This window comes from Saccostrea cucullata, unplaced genomic scaffold, assembly GCF_032062105.1.
Source record: "Saccostrea cucullata isolate Sc308-1 unplaced genomic scaffold, CSIRO_AGI_Scuc_v1 ctg578, whole genome shotgun sequence".
NCBI classification, from domain to species: domain Eukaryota; kingdom Metazoa; phylum Mollusca; class Bivalvia; order Ostreida; family Ostreidae; genus Saccostrea; species Saccostrea cuccullata.
In genome coordinates, this window is record NW_026932815.1 from 264,393 (window position 1) to 284,045 (window position 19,653).

General features: G+C 34.4%; 1 protein-coding gene across 1 annotated transcript in view; it reads right to left on the reverse strand.

Moving 5' to 3' along the window:
• Positions 1-17,536, reverse strand: part of LOC134236250 (fibrocystin-L-like) — a 55,860-nt gene extending 38,324 nt beyond the window's left edge. The window contains exons 1-14 of the mRNA XM_062718425.1: positions 17,473-17,536; positions 13,725-13,920; positions 12,103-12,211; positions 8,031-8,233; positions 7,653-7,726; positions 7,369-7,411; positions 7,068-7,246; positions 3,385-3,474; positions 2,994-3,262; positions 2,764-2,855; positions 2,224-2,510; positions 1,680-1,829; positions 1,208-1,368; positions 11-244 (exon numbers count right to left, since the gene is read on the reverse strand). Coding sequence (XP_062574409.1) covers positions 11-244; positions 1,208-1,368; positions 1,680-1,829; positions 2,224-2,510; positions 2,764-2,855; positions 2,994-3,262; positions 3,385-3,474; positions 7,068-7,246; positions 7,369-7,411; positions 7,653-7,726; positions 8,031-8,233; positions 12,103-12,211; positions 13,725-13,920; positions 17,473-17,536 — 2,151 coding nt within the window. The remainder of the gene's footprint in view (positions 1-10; positions 245-1,207; positions 1,369-1,679; positions 1,830-2,223; positions 2,511-2,763; positions 2,856-2,993; positions 3,263-3,384; positions 3,475-7,067; positions 7,247-7,368; positions 7,412-7,652; positions 7,727-8,030; positions 8,234-12,102; positions 12,212-13,724; positions 13,921-17,472) is intronic.
• Positions 17,537-19,653: the final 2,117 nt, after the last annotated feature.

Here is a 19,653-nt window from a genome sequence, read left to right on the forward strand (position 1 = left end):
TTTTACTCACCACTTTGACACTTTGTCCTAGAGAGATGGGGTTATTCTTGTCATTGTACAGGAAATTAGGACTTCTGACACATTTCTTTCCACAAAAAGCCTCTACGTCTGATACAACAGTGCCTACTGACATCCCATTGGGCCGGACGTCCAACTCAAAGCCGTAATGGAGAGCTTTACTGGTAGGATTACCCAGGGCGTTGGGACAACGACTCATGAATATCTGACCTAGGCCCTCTTCCATCTGTAACAAGTAATGTACAGGTTAAATTCTGACGGATTTTTTTTAATTTAAGCTGAAATATTTTTCAAAATAAAGCTTGATTAAAAGAACTATGTGTCATATAATGTAAACCATAATTTGACATGATATAACAAAACACATTGTCAATACTTTTCCTCTATACAAATTGATATGATTTCCAATTAAAATTTGAAATTTCATTGTGGTTCCACCTTTTTCTAAGCTAGGCCTAGTAGGGCCTTGATGAAAACATACTTCAGTCTACATTTAATTTAGTTACATGGATCCAAATAGCAATGCATGACTTATTATCACCCCGTTTTCCTTCAGAAGATGATTTTTAATGAATATTTTTTTTATTAATTTATTACCATGTTAAAATTTTATCTCCAAATCTTGGCCCACACTACTCCTTGTGGTCATGATTTGAACAAACTTGAATCTCAATTCTGTAAACCAACTTATTATTTGTGATAACTTTTATTGGCAGTTTGTCAGTTGGAAATTGTTCCATTATCATAATGACTCATTTTCAGAATTGAGAAATTTATATTTACATTTCCAATGTCTTTGTCCGAGATAAAATTACCAATTGTAAATGTAATTTATTTCCTCATGAATGTTTTTGCGCGGTTCCAAAAAAAAATCACGTGCAGGGCGGGACAACACCTAGAGAGAAGCAGGCTTGGAGCCCGTGGATTGGCGGAATCAAAGCATGTAAATATAAGGAATAACTGTCTTATTTTTCGAATTCATGAAGATGATCAATGGATTGGCTTGTGTGATAATTTTATGCATAAACGCCTTCGGCGTTTATGCAAATTATCACAAATGGCTAAATTGTAATCAGAGAAGTTCATTCTAACTTCCATCTCACTTGAAGAAAGAAAAATTAAACTTCCTGTGAAGAACTGCTATATATTCACAAATCAACAAAATCATACTGTGAGATGTATCAGTAACCTGTGATTTGCTTGGCTTTCCAGAAAACAAAGGGGAGATAACTCCTGCCATACTTAAGGCAATGTATTCCCCAGTAGGCTCCCCTGCCTGGACTTCCTGTACAGAAATATTCACCATCACCCCTGTCCCCTTCATAACAACCTTCAAATCCTCAAAATCACCTACAAAACAAACAATCTTTTTATGTACCTCTACAAATATACTGTTACATTTTTAATGATCTTTCTAGAATTAATAAGGCTTTTACTATTCTTAAAATCACCTATGAAGCAAACAATCTTTTATTTTTCTTTAATAAATTTGAAATATATCTAAATTCAATTTGATTTAATTTTATGTACCTCTACAAATTGTTCTGTCACACAATGACAGAATGACAGAAAGATTGATAAACAGACATAACCAAATGAATTTAAGGTTTTCCTGAATAAATTGTTAAAATATAAAAAAGAATGACCAATCCTTTTTGTACCTCTTTTTGACATGAACTCCACAAAAATGATCAAGCAGCCAGAACTCATTGTTTTATTGATGAGATTTACCGACTCATGTGAGTCAAAAATCGGCAGAGATTTCAAAGCATTTCTGATTTCACTGACTGAACTTTGAGAGGTCAGGATATCTACGACGAAAAAAAAAAAATTAAAACAACAGTTAAACAGGAAAAAAAATATTTATTTATACTCAAATGAAGAAATCTAAACAGAATCACAAAGATATGATTAACTTAAAAATTCTCTTTAATAATCTTCTAAGTGTACACCTGTGGCCTACCATACTTGATCAGACACACATAATGATGTCAAACATACTCTGATCACTGGAATTTTTTTTGAAGTGTTTAATGAGTCAGAGAAGGCATTTTGAGTGTCAAACTGTCAAAATTTAGCAAGTGTAATACATTGTATTAGTGCTTCTCAAGTGTGAATGGCTATCAACACATGTGTGTTATAGAGTATATGTGTTACCTGTGTATACGTTATATGTGTTACCTGTGTATACGTTATGTGTGTTACCTGTGTATACGTTATAAAGCCCCAGTCTAAACATCAGCTGAGCTCCACTCTGAGCAGTATCACAGATCTGTACCTTCTGGACCTCATTCACTCCTGTCTGAGCACTTTCAGTGACCAATGAAATGTTCTGTACCTCTCTGATAACAGTTGACCTCACTTCTATCTTCTGGTGCTCCTGCTTAGCATAAGCTGTGCTCTGATTGGTCAGCTCAGTTTGGTAGTAGCGGGCAGCAACTCTTATTCTCTCGGGGCCGGAGTAGTCTCTGTGTACTATCACCATGTGATATCTGTTGAGGAATGGTTAAAATTAACTCCTTAATAGTTTGTACTAAATACTTTTCAAATTTATCTTGCAACATTAAACTTTGTAACTAAATGTCCATAATGGCTTCAACGTTTATTTGGGTTAACTTATTTGATATCGATCCTGTTGTTTTTTCTTCTGAAGATCTGTAAATGATGTTTTACTATGCATGGCTTATCAGAAAGATCACTTGATCTTAAATCTCGGGCGTGCTAAAAAAGAAAGGAGTGACGTACGCTTCTCCTGCTTTTAGTGTAAACTTTTCAGACATTTGCTCTGGCCATCTTGTAAATGTTGTAACATATCTCTTGCATTCAGCAATTTTTACCTGAAAAAAAATCCAAACAATAAACAAAACAAAATCACAAAGTTGTGACACTACAAAATTTTCTGCCAAAAAAGAGGAAATCGTTTTTTGACGTTTGCCCCTAAAATTGAGTGAGTAAAGGCGGTGCCTCTATTTTACCAGATTTCCTGGGTCAGTGGTGTTACTAAAGTAGAGCTGTCCTACATCATCAGCCCTGATGGCAAACGAGTAATGTCCCGTCCAGGGGGGAATAAAAAACCCACTCAGTCTGTTGACATAGTTGTTATGTAAATTGTAATCAAAATCGGTATTGTCTATGTGCGATCTAGAGTAGTCAGGGTAACTCTTGTTGAATGTTAAAACTTCATGAATTCGATCGAAATGTCTACTTGTCGAATTCCAAACTTCCAACCATAACCCACGGTTCCCTTGAACAAAAAAAAGGAAACACTATACATTGTACAATTTACTTAAATAAATTTATTTTTACCCTAGGGAAATAAACACTAATTCTTTGCCTATATGAAGACTTAATCCATTAGAACTATACCTGGGAGTTTGCTGTGGAGAGTGGCTGGTTTGGGAGGTGTCAGACATGTTATCTGTGTTTCTGTCACTGACTTCACATCACAATCTTGACCTGTGTACAAAGTGAATCAAATTAAAAGAAACAAGAGATGCTTGTAAAACACTTATGCCCCCCTCCCTCAAATGACTGGAATTTTTCTAAGTCCAAGGGGTATAGCTCTATCCAAAATGACTCGATTACACCCAAAACAGAACTTGACATAGATATTCTTATGATAATTCTGTATACCAAATTTCTTTTCAATATGTGCAACTTCTGCAAAGAAAACTAGAACTGTCCCATAGGGACAAATACCCCCGCTGTGTTTTTTCAGAGTACATGCCAATTCACAAATATTTTATGGATCTATTAAGAGGTGTTCACTATTGTCTTAAAACAAATCGGGTGAAAATATTATTGCATGCTCATTAATTTTTTTTCAATTTATGAATCTAAAAAGCAACCAAATAAAACATCAATACTAATACACTATAACATTTTTTTTTTTTAAATTTCATTAAAAAAAGGAAATGCAATTATTTGTCATGCTACTCTGAATAATACTTGTTGAAAAAAGAAATATTATACAGAATCAAATTAATCTTTATAACTTTATATCAAATTCATTATAAAGTGCCCCATCACAGCATGATACTCCAGTCAAATATTGTTCATTCAATTAATATAAACAGTTTAGAGTGTGAGGAAATCATGGCAACCTTTAAAAGGATTTCCATAATTTTTTTTTATTCCTTTTGATATTTGTTTAAACATCTCCTGTGGTGTAAGCATTAATTATAACAAATAATCATCAAATGGTTGCATTATAGCTTGATAAATGCTCCTCCCCCACAAACAAACACATATGCATATATCTTTCATGTGGGACATGACGCTCTGAAATTTGTTACTTGATATTTTAATTATTTTTTTAAATATATTAATTTAACTAATTAGTATTAAAAACTTAATCTATAACAAATTGATTTTAGAAATAGAAGGCTGGCCATCAAATGACATATGCTATTTAAACTGACCAGCAGTTCCTCTTTCTAATTCCCAAAGGACCTTAATCAGAGATAACAGCTAACAGAAATAATTGAGACAGCTAGCTTTCCTACATTGAACTCATTAATTAATCTTTGACTGGATGCATGTCCACTGATAAATGCCAAGGGATGCAATTTTCTGTTATCAAAATTCTCCTTGACCAGTGCTTGATAATTATACCCTTGGGAGAGGTAGATTATCTCTTATAAAATAACATTTGATATGGATTGCTGTAAAGTATATAATGAAAAAATATTATTTTCTTAATTTAACATTTTTTAAACAGGGATACAGAAACACTCTTACATTTTTGGGAATGTGTGATTCAATAGTAAAAGACAGGTTTCTTTTTAAAATTTCACTTAAATTAAAGGTCACGGTGACCTTAAAATAGGTCGTGACACACCTTCTATCCAAGATGCATAAACTGTCCAAGTTTGATGATTGTCAGTCTAATAGTTTTCTAGTTATGAGCCAAACAAAACCATAAAATAAAAAAGAAAAAACACCTGTAAAATGCAGAAAAATCATCAAACCATGATGAAAATACCAGGTGCACAACTTCGTACGGTGAATAATAAGTGTACAAATTTTCAGACAAATCCATTCAATAGTTTCTGAGAAATGGTCCGGACAAATCTTGACTACAGACAGATGGACAGACAGACGGACATGCTGATTCCAATATACCCCCCTAAACTTCGTTTGCGGGGGTATAATGAACGAAAACTGATGGTGGACCAACAGACAGATGGACCGACAGACGGCAGCAAAGCAATGTGCCCTCCCTTCTTCAAATAGGGGCATAAAAAATACAAGCCATATGAGTCACATTTCAATGAGTAAAAATAAAAATACAATACCATATATCTGTAAAGGATCCATAGAAAAGCAATTCAAAAGTAACACAGTATCATTTTAATACTGATATATTATGTCTTGGAATTTAACAAAATACTAACAAAGGATTTTACATATTTACCCTATATTTCAATATAAAACTTGCAGAAAGTTGTTCTTGAAAAGAAGTTAAATATTAAAAATGTTTAAAGATGAATGAACAAAGACATGGGCAACAGACAAGGAGTGATCAGAAAAGCTCACCTGAGCTTTCACCTTTCAGCTCAGTTGAGCTAAAAATGGAGTGTGTTGAAATGTGTCACTTCTTGTAGTAGGTTTAGAATTAAAATCAGCAGGGCATAGACAATCTACTAAGATACTACAAGCAGACAAACTTTTAATTAATCATCAAAGGATTTGATTGATAACAAATGAAAAAGTGTCAAATTAACTCAATGTTCACTTCCTCTTCATTTAGAACATATCAATACAAGAGGCCCATGGGCCACATTGCTCACCTGAGCACTAAGGGTAGGAAAAAGTAGAAAATGGCTTTTTATTGTAAAGTTTAAATCCAAAAGTAGTCCCATGACCAATCATGGATTTGCTATTTATTAGAAAATGATTTTTAAAGAATTTTCCTATATACATGTATATCTTTAAAAACTTTGGTCGGCCATTTTGGTCACGCCCTACCCCTGGGGGTCATGATTTGAACAAATTTGAATCTACACTACTTGAGCATGCTTCCATATAAATATGTTGAATTATGGCTTTGTCGTTCTTGAGAAGAAGGTGTTTAAAGAATTTTCCTATATATTTCTATGTAAAACTTTGGTCGGCCATTTTGGCCCCGCCCTACCCCCGGGGGTCATGATTTGAACAAACTTGAATCTACACTACCTGAGCATGCTTCCATATAAATATGTTGAATTATGGCTTTGTCATTCTTGAGAAGAAGATTTTTAAAGAATTTTCATATATATTTCTATGTAAAACTTTGGTCGGCCATTTTGGCCCCGCCCTACCCCCCGGGGGTCATGATTTGAACAAATTTGAATCTACACTACCTGAACATGCTTCCATATAAATATGATGAATTATGGCTTTGTCATTCTTGAGAAGAAGATTTTTAAAGAATTTTCCTATATATTTCTATGTAAAACTTTGGTCAGCCATTTGGCCCCGACCTACCCCGGGGGGTCATGATTTGAACAAACTTGAATCTACACTACCTGAGGATGTTTCCCCATACGTTTCATCTTTCCTGGCACAGTGGTTCTTGAGAAGAAGATTTTTAAAATATGCCACCAAATTTTCACTAATTCCCAATTATCTCCCCTTGAATGAGGGCGTGGCCCTTGATTTGAACAAACTTGAATCCCCTTTACCCAAGGATGCTTTGTGGCAAGTTTGGTTGAAATTGGCCCAGCGGTTCTTGAGAAGAAGTCGAAAATGTGAAAAGTTTACAGACAGACGGACAGCTAGACAGACAGACGGACGCCGGACAAAATGTGATCAGGAAAGCTCACTTGAGCTTTCAGCTCAGGTGAGCTAAAAAGGGAAGAGGGGTGTAAAGATTCCATCCTCTGTCGGTCCCCTTTCAAAATGCCTGTGTACATATGTAATGTACATATGTTCAGCATGTATATTAAACAAATCATCACATTACCGAATAACAGTTTAAATAAAGAAATCCAAGGTGTGTTTCATTTGGATGGTTTGAGTCTAGACTAGAGTACAGTAATTTAATACCTCAGAAGACAATTAAGTACCTGATATTTTTACTTTTGCTGGAGATCTTGTTTGGTCAAAGTTCTTTCCTGTTATGGTTACCATGGTATCGCCATGGATACTGCCGACACTGGGCGATACAGAAGTTACCTCAGCGTAAGTCTGGAACAAGTACAGTTGTTTTGTTCGGCTGAGTAACAGAGATTTGGGTCTACAAGATCTGTACAAAGGAAAGTAAATCAGGAATGACATGGAGGATACATCAAATACTTACTTCTGCCCCTTTGAAGATCTATGTGACTTTGTCACATATAAATCTAGTCAATATAAAGATAGACTTACCTGCCAAATGATCCACTTATAATGTAGCTCACATTTTGGTTCCCTAAAACAAATGTTCATATTAGTAGTTTGTGAATCATTGATCATAATCTCTGAGGAACAAATGAACATTCCTGGCACTTCATAAGCAGGTTTTACTGTGTATAGAAGTATTAAAGACATGGCAGTTATCATATATGGTTAAGATAACACAATGAATATTTCAAATATTATATGTGCTCCTTTGAACTAGAAAGATGCTTGAAAGTAAAAAAAAAAATTATTTTGTTTTATCATTTATTTACCAACAAATTTTCCATTCATTTTGCACTTCATGTATCCATTCCAGGTATTCTCATTGTTCAGTGCTTTTCCATAACTGAAAGAAGGAATATTGTGAAGGTGTAATGGTACATATCATATATTATTATAGCTCTCTTTACCCTCTCCTCCTTTTAACATTTAGCAAAGTTATGTTTTTACAATTCTCAATGCAGTTTCTATGTAAAATGAATATCCAGAATTTTCACCATGTCCCCAAAACTCTTACAATTTGTTACACATTACCTGACTATTTCAAATAAATAAAAAAAAGTAATTTGTTTGCAGTTAATTTTAAAGCATTCCTCTTGATTTGTTTATGTTACTTGAAGCAAAAAATTTATCACAACTACAGTACTCACAAAACATCATTTTCTGCCTTAAGGCTACAAAGCTGAGGCCCAGCATACACTCGGGCTATTTTCTCTGTTCTCCCATTTAAGGCTTTCTCCACGTTGGTGTCGAACCTGTCGGTGACGATTCTACCCTCGATTTTGATAATACTCTCCGGAGGGCCAGAGCGAGGTTCAACTGAGGTTATCGTGGGAGTATTGTGTGACCTTATCTACAGGAAATTAAATACATAGTTCTAAATGTAGTCTCATAAGAATAATACACTTTATTATATGATTGAATAATTTCCATCTCTCTGATTGGCTGAGATCCAACTATGTTAGAAAAATACTACGTTGTATTGACCTGCACGTGATGTTCCAGGTCAATACAAGGATTTATTTCCTCTACATTGATCTAAAAATAGATTGGGAAATTCCAAATTGATACAAATTGTTTTGGAAGCTATTTAAACGACTGATTTTTTTTTCATGTGAAAAAAAAACATAAGCGAATATATATTTTAGGGTTAGAGTGGTAAGAGAGGATGCAGGGACCCCCCTCCAACACTTTAACTGAACAACATGTTGTTTTTTTTTTACTTGTTGGCAGTCAGTTTTCCCTGATAATACTCCTTCCTTTCAAAATCTATCCTATAAAAAGACTGACATTATATTATTTTTTTCATGGCAACTAAAATTGATTTAAAAAAAAACCATTTCAAATTGATACGACTGGTAAGGTTTATTCACATTTTAATTCTGTTTCTCTCTTGTATTTGGCTAGGACTTAATTAAATGCAAGTTAACAAGTAATGAACTGTATCATTTTATCAGTGAATCATATAATAAAACAATTATTGCTGGTTTTTGAGGTCAATACAATGATTTAGCCATCTTCGAAGTACAATATTCACCTCGCCCTTCGGGCTCGGTGAATAGTGGACTCCACAGATGGCTAAAGAATTGTATTGACCTCAAAAACCAGCAATAATTGTATAGTATATGTCGGGTGCGTCGATTTACCCAAATGGAAACAAATGGACCCAAAGGAACCCAAATGGAAACTCAAATGGACCCAAATGGAATATTAAATATATGTATTATATCGTATTCTCAAGTTTTTGCTTATCTAAAATATAGAAAATAATGAAATTAACCATGTTAACAAAAAGAGAATATTTAAATATCATTTAATATTTTCTTCAATTGTATTTTAAAAAATGCGATTTAATTCTATTTGTAATAACTATATTGAACATAATTGAATACAAAACTGAAGTATTTGGTAGTTTCTATGGTCGTAGGAATGGATGGGGGGGAGAGGCCATGCCAACCCCCCCCCCCCCCCCCCCCCAAATAATTTTGCCGGTAAATAGAATACTATCAAAACTTCATGTCTCAAAATACAATATTAGAGATAATAAATATAAAACTCCTTTTCTTACTGTAAGTTCATTTATTTTCATCATTTTAAATAAGTAATATTTACATTTCCAATAAATTTCCCCTATGATTCTTTACAAAATAAAATGCAGTATATTTTCTCATGAACTACATTACATAAGCATGAATATCTCCATTGTTACGTCATAATACCGCATTGACGTAAAAAAAAATATAGTGCACACTAATTTACTTTAAAAAGGACAGTTGAATGTCAGTTTATGGCAAGTCATCAGAAAAATAATGTAAATATAAGAAATGAATTTAATTTTTGAAGATTCATGAGGTATATGAACTACAACGCTTCACGCCGGCATATTTATCATGAAGCGCTAACGCGCTTCATGAAATATGCCGGCGTGAAGCATCGTAGTTCATAACAGCATGAATCTTCAAAAATTAAATTCATTTCATAAATAAAATACGATAATACATATTTAATATTCCATTTGATTTCCATTTGGGTCCATTTGTATTTCCATTTGGGTCGATTTGGGTAAATCGACGCGCCGTATATGTCTGACGTACTTTTCAGAAATGTTGTAGTAAATAACTTTTGAATGAGAAAAGAGCTTTTATATTTACCGGTCAAAAGATTCAAATGCACTTTGATTTTTGACTTTGCGACCTTGAACTCCCATTACCTTTCAAAAATTTAAACCTTCTTATTAACAAATTATTTCAAAGAAGATAACATGAAGCTCAACAGGACATTATTAATGTAGGCTAAAATTCCAAATACTACTTGTCCCTGAAATTTGAATAACTAAACAACTACATGGACATGCATTACTGGATATTTGCTTCTAATTGAGCTTCCTTTTAGAACATTCTTTTTTATCTTAAATCGTATGGTAATGAGAATTGTTATACCTTTAAAAATTTGTTCCTTTACGAATCTAAACGAAAAAAGAATAACTAAAGTACCGGTATTTCTAATGTTTTGCTTTGTTTTGTTTTAAAAAATCAATGTTTGACTGCTGAGTGAGATGTTGGACCAGTCGGTGAGATGTTGGACAGCTAACGTCACAGAATGTGCGGAGCTTAATGTCATTTTCATTCTTTGGTGGTCAACATCGGTAGACCTGAGGTTACATCACGGAAGACAGATAGAAATACATGTATGTTAAAAACAAGAGGCCCATGGGCCACATCGCTCACCTGAGCACTGTGGCTAGGAAAAAGTAGAAATTGTATATTATTGAAAAGTTTAAATCCAAAAGTAGTCTCATGACCAATCACTGCTTTGCTATTCTGAAGAAGATGATTTGTAAAGAATGTTCCAATATATTTCTATGTAAAACTTTGTGTTTGGCCATTGTGGCCCCGCCCTACCCCCGGGGGTCATGATTTGAACAAACTTGAATCTACACTACCTGACGATGCTTCCATATAAATATGATCAATTATGGCTTTGTTATTCTTATGAAGAAGATTTTTAAAGAATTTTCCTATAAATTTCTATGTAAAACTTTGGTTGGCCATTGTGGCCCCGCCCTACTCCTGGGGGTCATGATTTGAACAAACTACCTGAGGATGCTTCCATATAAATATGATCAATTATGGCTTTGCTATTCTTGAGAAGATGATTTGTAAAGAATTTTCCTATAAATTTCTATAAAATTTCTATGAACAAACTAAAACATATTTGATCAATTATGGCTTTGCTATTCTTGAGAAGATGATTTGTAAAGAATTTTCCTTTATATTTCTATGTAAAACTTTTGTTGGCCATTGTGGCCCCGCCCTGCCCTCTGGGGTCATGATTTGAACAAATTTGAATCTACACTACCTGAGAATGCTTCCATATAAATATGATCAATTATGGCTTTGCTATTCTTGAGAAGAAGATTTTTAAAGAATTTTCCTTTATATTTCTATGTAAAACTCTGGTCGGCCATTGTGGCCCTGCCCTACCCCCGGGAGTCATGATTTGAACAAATTTGAATCTACACTACCTGAGAATGCTTCTGTATAAATACGATCAATTATGGCTTTGTAATTCTTGAGAAGAAGATTTTTTAAAGAATTTTCCTGTATATTTCTATGTAAAAATTTGGTCGGCCATTGTGGCCCGGCCTTGCCCCCGGGGGTCATGATTTGAACAAATTTGAATCTACACTACCTGAGGATGTTTCCCCGTAAGTTTCATCTTTCCTGGCACAGTGGTTCTTGAGAAGAAGATTTTTAAAACATACCACCAAATTTTTTATTAATTTGCAATTATCTCCCCTTGAATGAGGGCGTGGCCCTTCATTTGAACAAACTTGAATCCCCTTCACCCAAGGATGCTTTGTGGCAAGTTTGGTTGAAATTGGCCCAGCAGTTCTTGAAAAGTCGAAAATGTGAAAAGTTTACAGACAGACAGACAGACAGACGGACAGCTAGACAGACAGACAGACGGACGCCAGACAAAATGTGATCAGAAAAGCTCACTTGAGCCTTCAGCTCAGGTGAGCTAAAAACATAAAAAAAAGGTATAACAAAACATTTATTGACTATGTTCTTGGGCATAATACGTTTTGTCGACCCTCGAACCAAACTGTCTGCCCTCAGCCTAGCAGCCTCAGGCAGACAGTTTGGTTCTTGGGTCCAACATATTAAATGCATATCGAACTTAGTCAATAAATGTATAAATAATAATTAAAGTTCTTACAGTGACTCTACATCGCCAGTCTGAGGCGGAGCGACAATGGTCCCCGACTGGTATGTCATTCCCGTCTACATTCAGCCTGACATAATAATTATCCTCCTTCATCCCAGGTCTGAAAAATAAGAAATATTCCAGTCTAACAATTTAATATATTTTCTTATTTTAATTTGAAAAGGAGGGATTTCACTTCACGATTACAATCGATGATTTTAATTTGTCAAAGCATGAGTTAACATACATTTATTCAACCATTTTTAACAAAACTGACCCATGTTTGAAGTATCATGGAATTTAATATATAATTCTTTTTATAAGTATGACAACATTGTAAGTTTTGTAACATTGTTCAGGAGTCAAGTGAAAATTTATATTCATTTATAAGACAAACCTGTACATGTCGCTTTTCTTCGGGACATGGTGACAAAGTTACAGAATAATATAACAAACTTTTAGAAAAGAAATTAGTCGGATTATAACATCTTAATTATTGCCTTGCAACTAATATTTGACATTTAAAAATAAATGTTTTTAAATGTTTAAATGTTAAATGTTGCATAAATTTCATATAAGTATCTAGTCAGAATTTTAAGCAAAGCGTCAAGAAAATGATGTACCCTCAAAATAAAAATTCACATAAAATAATCTCTATGGAGTAAGACCATCACTAGCTCTAATTACTGCAGGGCATCCTTTACTGTTGGATATCATGTACCCCTAAATAGGAGATTGACCTATCATCTGCCACACCTACTGCATGGATCTTTCCAAACAGTTGAAATTGTGTGAAGGGGGGGGGGGCTTTTAGATTCCTTATAAAAATCCCAAATGTGTTCAAGGGGATTTGAAAAATACGTCTACAGTATTTAATTTTCTTTCAATAATTGTTGAGAAGACACACTTGTTGTAATAATTTGAAAATATCATAACAGTTTTTAAGTAGTTTTTAAAAAAATATATTAATTAGAGTGAACACTTAGAAGTTTTGTTAAGTGTACTAGTTGTAGGTTACTATAACTATAGGAATCTTACACAGTGTAGCAGGTGATGTTTTCCTCCGTGGTTATATACATGTATACTAGCTGTATTTCCATTTCTAATTTTTTTCTCTGTGATAACTCTTTGAAAGTTATCAGAGTTGATATCTTGATAATTCTACTGGAATGTAAATTAGGCAGGTCGATAGCTCAGGAGCTAAGGAGTCCTAATGTACATGCAAATCTCATGCGAATCTGTCTCTGTGTCTGATGCTAAAGAGGCCAAATATGCATGTAATTCTTGTGCGGCTGCCTTTGTGTTTGACGTCAGTGGGCGAGGACTATTAAAATTGCCATGGGAGTCCTCGTGTGATGTAAATCTATGTCTACATTTTTAAAATATAAATCTACAATTTTATTTTACAATGAAATGGAAATATAAGAAATCACTGTCTAGTTAGTATAGTATATCATACCAGGGACATCAACGATAGTTAGGAACATGGGATAATTTATGCAAGACGGGCTTTGCCTGTTATGCAAATTATCCCATGTTTCCCACTATTGTTGATGCCCTGGCATACTATACTAACTAGACAGTGATTCCTTAAGTATACTAGCTGTAGGTTACAATAACTATAGGAATCTTACGGTGTATAGCAGGTGATGTCCTCCTCCGTGGTTCCGTCCTTGAGGACCGGGCAGTCGTAGGATGTTGAGGAGGACACCAGGCGCACCTTGTTGCCCTCGTTAATGTTGTCCCTGGAGAAGCCCGTCCCGGTGATGAGAAGTCTTGTCTCTCCACAAAGACTCCCATGATTGGGAGTGACTCTGTTTACCTTAACACCTGTGTGTATAGGAAATATGTAATTCAGTACAATGCATAATATTACAAAGTCCATTTATTTTCTTCAAAATGTTTTTAATTCATCTTCTTTTTTTTTTTAAAGAAGTAAAGGTCTCATTTTTTGTCAGCTGCAGATATAGGTAGATTACGCTCTATATGTGATGGGTTTAAAAAATTAGCTATATAATCTACACATGTAGTGATTTTCCTGGACCCGAGTATTATTGGATCAATGTACTTAAAAAATTGAATATTTCTCTCAATATTGGCATGTGAGAATATCTGAACAGTCGGAGAGCGATATTCAACGGTTAGGCGCTTAGGACCACCGACTTCCAACCTTGCAGAATTTGTCAGTTTTGATTTTAAAAACGGAAGCCGACTTAAGCAATTTCTCTTGGTCATCATGATATATAGAATTAAAGTAACAAGCCTCAAATTTATTTCTTAAAAGGATTACCTTTGGATTTTCCCCTATCAAGTACCTTAACGTCCTAATCGTAAATAAAACAGTGTTTATTTCTCCCTGTGTTTCAGTTCTGATTTGGCGCCATAGTCAATCAAAATATTAGGATTACGAGCCCGATATGGATTCAACTAATAAGCCTCCAGTCCAAATTATTCATTTTAAGAAGAAAAAAACTTGAAATGTTATAAAACATATTAATTTTTTTTTTAATTTTTGGAAAATTATAGCATGCAAAAATCTGTTATAAATAAGTCATAAAGTTGAATACACGGATTAGTAATTTAATAAGTCATTACATGTACATGGTATTTTTTTTTAGCTGGGATATGTTAATTAATACAGGTTGGCATGTGACCAAATCTACCATAATAGCCTTTCGGGCTTTATGGGATATAATCATGCGACAAACTTCAGACAAACCTAAACTTACATCCTGTTAGGCCTAAAAGTTTCATAATGACAGTGGGTATGTAAGTCACGGATTGAAATAAGACTGATTTTTAGCATAGGCGCTCCCCATGTAATTCTGTACATGACGTATTATAAGTATATTATAGGTCTACCCCTCTATACTATAAATTATTTATAGTATAGAGGGGTAGACCTATATATACTTATCATACGTCATTTACAGAATTATATGGGGAGCGCCTATGATTTTTAGGAGGGGCGGGTGGTTGTAGCCATTTTTAGACTATATATATATATTGATCTCCTTTAGAAGAAGAGGCTGAGCTTCCATATAAAGATATACAAAAATGATTAATTTATATTTGACGGTTTATTTGTTGACCTCTCAGCCTGCTTAAAAGAATTGACAGAAATATTCATGCATACCTTAAAAATAGAATAAAAAGACATGTTTCTTTTTATGAGGGGTAGGCGGTGTCTGTCTGTACCATTTTCTATAATGTTCTATAGAAATTTTTGACCCCTTTAACAAGGATCATTCATGTTATCAATAAGATTCATGAATATTGCTGATTTCTGACGGGAAAAAGTGCTACATTAATTCTCCGACAAGAAGCCCATGGACTATATCACTCACCTGAGCACCGTGGCAAGTAAAAAAGCAGAAATCAGTTCAGCAATGAAAAGTGGTCCCATTCTACCCCTAAATGGAGGGGAATATAATTTGAACAAACTTGAGTTGAATTTACACTAATCAAGGATGCTTTTATATTTCTTTCACTAATCTGTGTTTTTTTTCCTATCCAATTAAACTTTCATTTTGGTGCTATCATATCACCAGGGGGGTCATAGTTTGAACAAATCTGAAACTATACTAACTGACTATGCTTCGATATGAATTGGACCAATCATGTCTTTGCTGTTTGGACAGGAGAAAAGGGTTTTTAAAAAATCCTTATGTATTCCTATGTATAACTTTGCTCATCATTTTTGGTCCCACCCAAACTCCGGGTTAATGATTTGAACATTCTTGAATCTAAAATGCCATAGGATACTTCCAAATAAATACATGTAATAAATAATCATGGATTTGCTGAAAAGAAGATTTTCCATTTAGACCCCTATGTAAACATTGCTCATCTATTATTGCCCCCACCGTACCCCAGGGTCCCGATTTGAACGAACTGAAATCTATACTACCCGAGGCTTCCTTATAAATATTACTAATCATGACACTGTTTTTCTTGAGAAGAAGATTTTAAAAGATTTTTCCTATATTCTAGTATATTCCTCTGTAAAACTTTGATCGTCCATTGTGGCCCCACCCTATCCCCGGTGTCACGATTTGAACAAACTCGAATCTACACTACCTAAGGATGCTTCCATTTATTTAATACCAATCGTGACATCGTAGTTCATGAGAAAATTTTTACAGAATTTTTTCTACATATTCATTTGTAAAACTCTGAATGGCCATTGTGGGCCCCACCCTACCCCCGTGGGTCATGTCAGATATGAAAAAAATTAAGTCTACACCAACTGAGGATACTTTCACATGAGTTTCTTTTTTTTTCAGGCTCAGAGGGTTTTCAGAAGATTTTTAAAAGATGCCATTAATTTTTTACTAGTTTGTATTAAATTGGATGTGGCCCTTCATTTGAAGAAAGTTGATTCCCCTTTCCCCAAAGATACTAGTACTTTGTGGCAAGTTAGGTTAAAATTGATCCAGTGGTTCTTGAGAAGTTGAAAATGTAAAACAACAAGTTTAGAGACAGACGGACAGACAGCTAAACAGACGGACGCTGGACAAAATGTGATCAGAAAAGTTCACTTGAGCCTTCGGTCCCATAAGCAAGATTTTCCCGCCAAGATCGTTCCGAAAATTTAACAATTTATGGAGTCCGGGTTTCGCTGTTTGATTTCTATTCTTGTATATAATATTGACTAAATTTGACACAGTAGGATATACAGTGTTGTTGGTTAAACATTTAAATCTATATAATTATATACAATCATCTATCGTGACTGTACGGACCTGGATAGGTATTGGTTGACCGATGCCGAATAAACCGGACCAGATCCGTATAATCCTTATAGTGTACAGAATTCAAGTCAATAACCGTTAAATATCAAATGACGAGGAATTTTATACTTCTATAATTTTTGACCACAGGCACCTGACGTTATTTATTTTTCTTTTAATAAAAATATACCCCTACCTAATAATAAATTATATTATATTCCTGGTATTAATATTAAATTATTATTAGGTAGGGGTATATCTTTTATTAAAAGAAAATTAAGCAACGTTTTTGGCACTGTCTTATTTCAACAAATATAAACACTCAAAATATGCATAGTGTATCAACACATTAATTTTTTTTTTTAACAAATAACAGAAAAATGTTTAAAAGTAGACAACATTATATTTATCTTATATTTTACAAAGTGGCGAGTCTACGAATTACACACTAGGCATTGGTATAAAACAGGTAAGTTAGACATGCCAAGATGTGTTGGATTTAGTTCTGAAATTCTGAAATGATGATTTACAACTATATAGTAAAACACAGTAAAGTTTACCGATGTACTTAAAAAAGTATAACAGGGATGGCATTTTGATTTTTTAAAGTTATATATGGTTTAGAAAACTTGAATGCAAACTACTGTACCTCCAGCTGTCACGAGGAATATGACAAAAATCCCCACCGTCCTCTGGACGAGCGCTGGGTCCATACTGAGCCGGAGTTATGGCCCCTGATTCCTCCTGTCAATATACCCGCGGTCACTGCAACAAAACAGAGGAATTATCAAAATAGATTCCTAATAATTATCCTGTTGTTCACAATAATATTACATTATTGATGAGAATATAGACAGGTTAATTTATCCGGACAATTAAAAGCGATCGATAGAGAAACCAACAGAAATAGCCTTTCTATCAGTGAAAAGCGGAAAGAATGAGAGAGAGAAGAGGGTATAGTCGACATAAGTGGGTGGATTTTTCTACAGTCTCAACAATCTAGCCATTAAAACCCTGTCAATCTCAATGCAAATTTATTGCATTTGCAACAGAAATTATTTTGTGATTTATAACTAAAAGTATATATTTGATATATACCAAAGGGTCATCGAGAAGTTCGTCAACCGAGGATAAAACAAGTATCTATGTGCTTTTACTGTGCTTTTAAAGATAATAAGGGGAAAAAGTCATCGTAAGTTTGCTTGCTGATCAATCAAGATTCGACTAAAACACATAACAAACCCTAGTCAAATACCACAGCCAGCTGCTTACTGCCAACTGCTCACTGGTTATATACCAGCTGCTCACTGGTTATATACCAGCTGCTCACTGGTTATATACCAACTGCTCGCTGGTTATATACCAACTGCTCGCTGGTTATATACCAGCTGCTCACTGGTTATATACCAACTGCTCACTGGTTATATACCAACTGCTCACTGGTTATATACCAGCTGCTCACTGGTTATATACCAACTGCTCACTGGTTATATACCAGCTGCTCACTGGTTATATACCAACTGCTCACTGCAAACTGCCACTGCTCAAAAATGATATTGCTTGTTTTGTTTTCTTTAATATATATTTTAATAAGCATGCCCTGATTAAACCTTATGATAGAGTACAATAATAACACAAATTCCATTTGGCGGATTCAGGAATTTTTAACAGTGGAGGAAAGGAAGGAATAAATAGGAGGAAAGAATATTCCAATATATCTAATTCCTACGAAAGCCTATTATAGGACCAATCAATAGAGAAAAAAAATTAAAAGGAGTTATAACGCGTAAAAAAGATAAATAATCGAAAGGCATTATATACGTTCCATTCCATTCAAAAAGGCGTTATTAGGCCTTTTTAAAAGGTTTAGATTTTATAGTCAGCAACAGTTGAGAGCGCCTAATTTGATACTAACTGAAAAATTGATTCAAAAGCAGGAAAAGAGAGGCGAGGTTGTCGTAATTGAAATCTCTGGGCCTGTAAACCACAGGTGTTTCTGGACAGGACCCTCCTTTTACGATGCACCCAACTTCTATGATTTTTATGCGCCCGGATCGATAGATCCGAGGCGTATATTGTTTTTTCCTGTCTGTTTGTCTGTTTATCTGTTTGTCTGTTTATCCGTTTGTCTGTTTGTCTGTCTGTCTGTTGACAACTTTAACCTTCACAATAACTTTCGAACCATGAGAGATAGAGACTTCATATTAGGTATTACTACTCCAAGTTCTTTCAAATGATATCAAGGTCAATGACCTTATGACCTTACCTGTGACCTATATGCTAAAAATAGCTTTTCCGAACTTTTGCCATAACTATTGAACCATGAAAGACAAAGACTTCATATTTGGTATGCTTACTCCACTAATTAAGCTCTTTCAATTGACATCAAGGTCATTGACCTTGTGACCTTGACTATGACCTATATGCTAAAAATAGTTTTTTCGAAATTTGGCCATAACTTTTAAACCATGAGAGATAGAGACATCGTATTTGGTATGCATGCAATACTAATTAAGCTCGTTCAAATGACACCAAGGTCGATGACCTTGTGACCCCAAGGTCGATGACCTTGTGACCTTGACTGTGATATGCTAAAAATAGTTTACTTGAACTTTGTTGCCACCGGGCGCATAGTGTTTCACAAACACATCTTGTTTAAGTATAATTTTAATATGATTTTCTTTCTTTTTCTATCTCGTACTATACTTCATTCACTCCTTCCTGATCAAAAAATCACTTTGAAATCCGACACATTATAAAAATTACCTCTCTTTATTTTATATTTATAGGGGTAATAAATACATTGTATAATTAGACTTTGCATGTACCT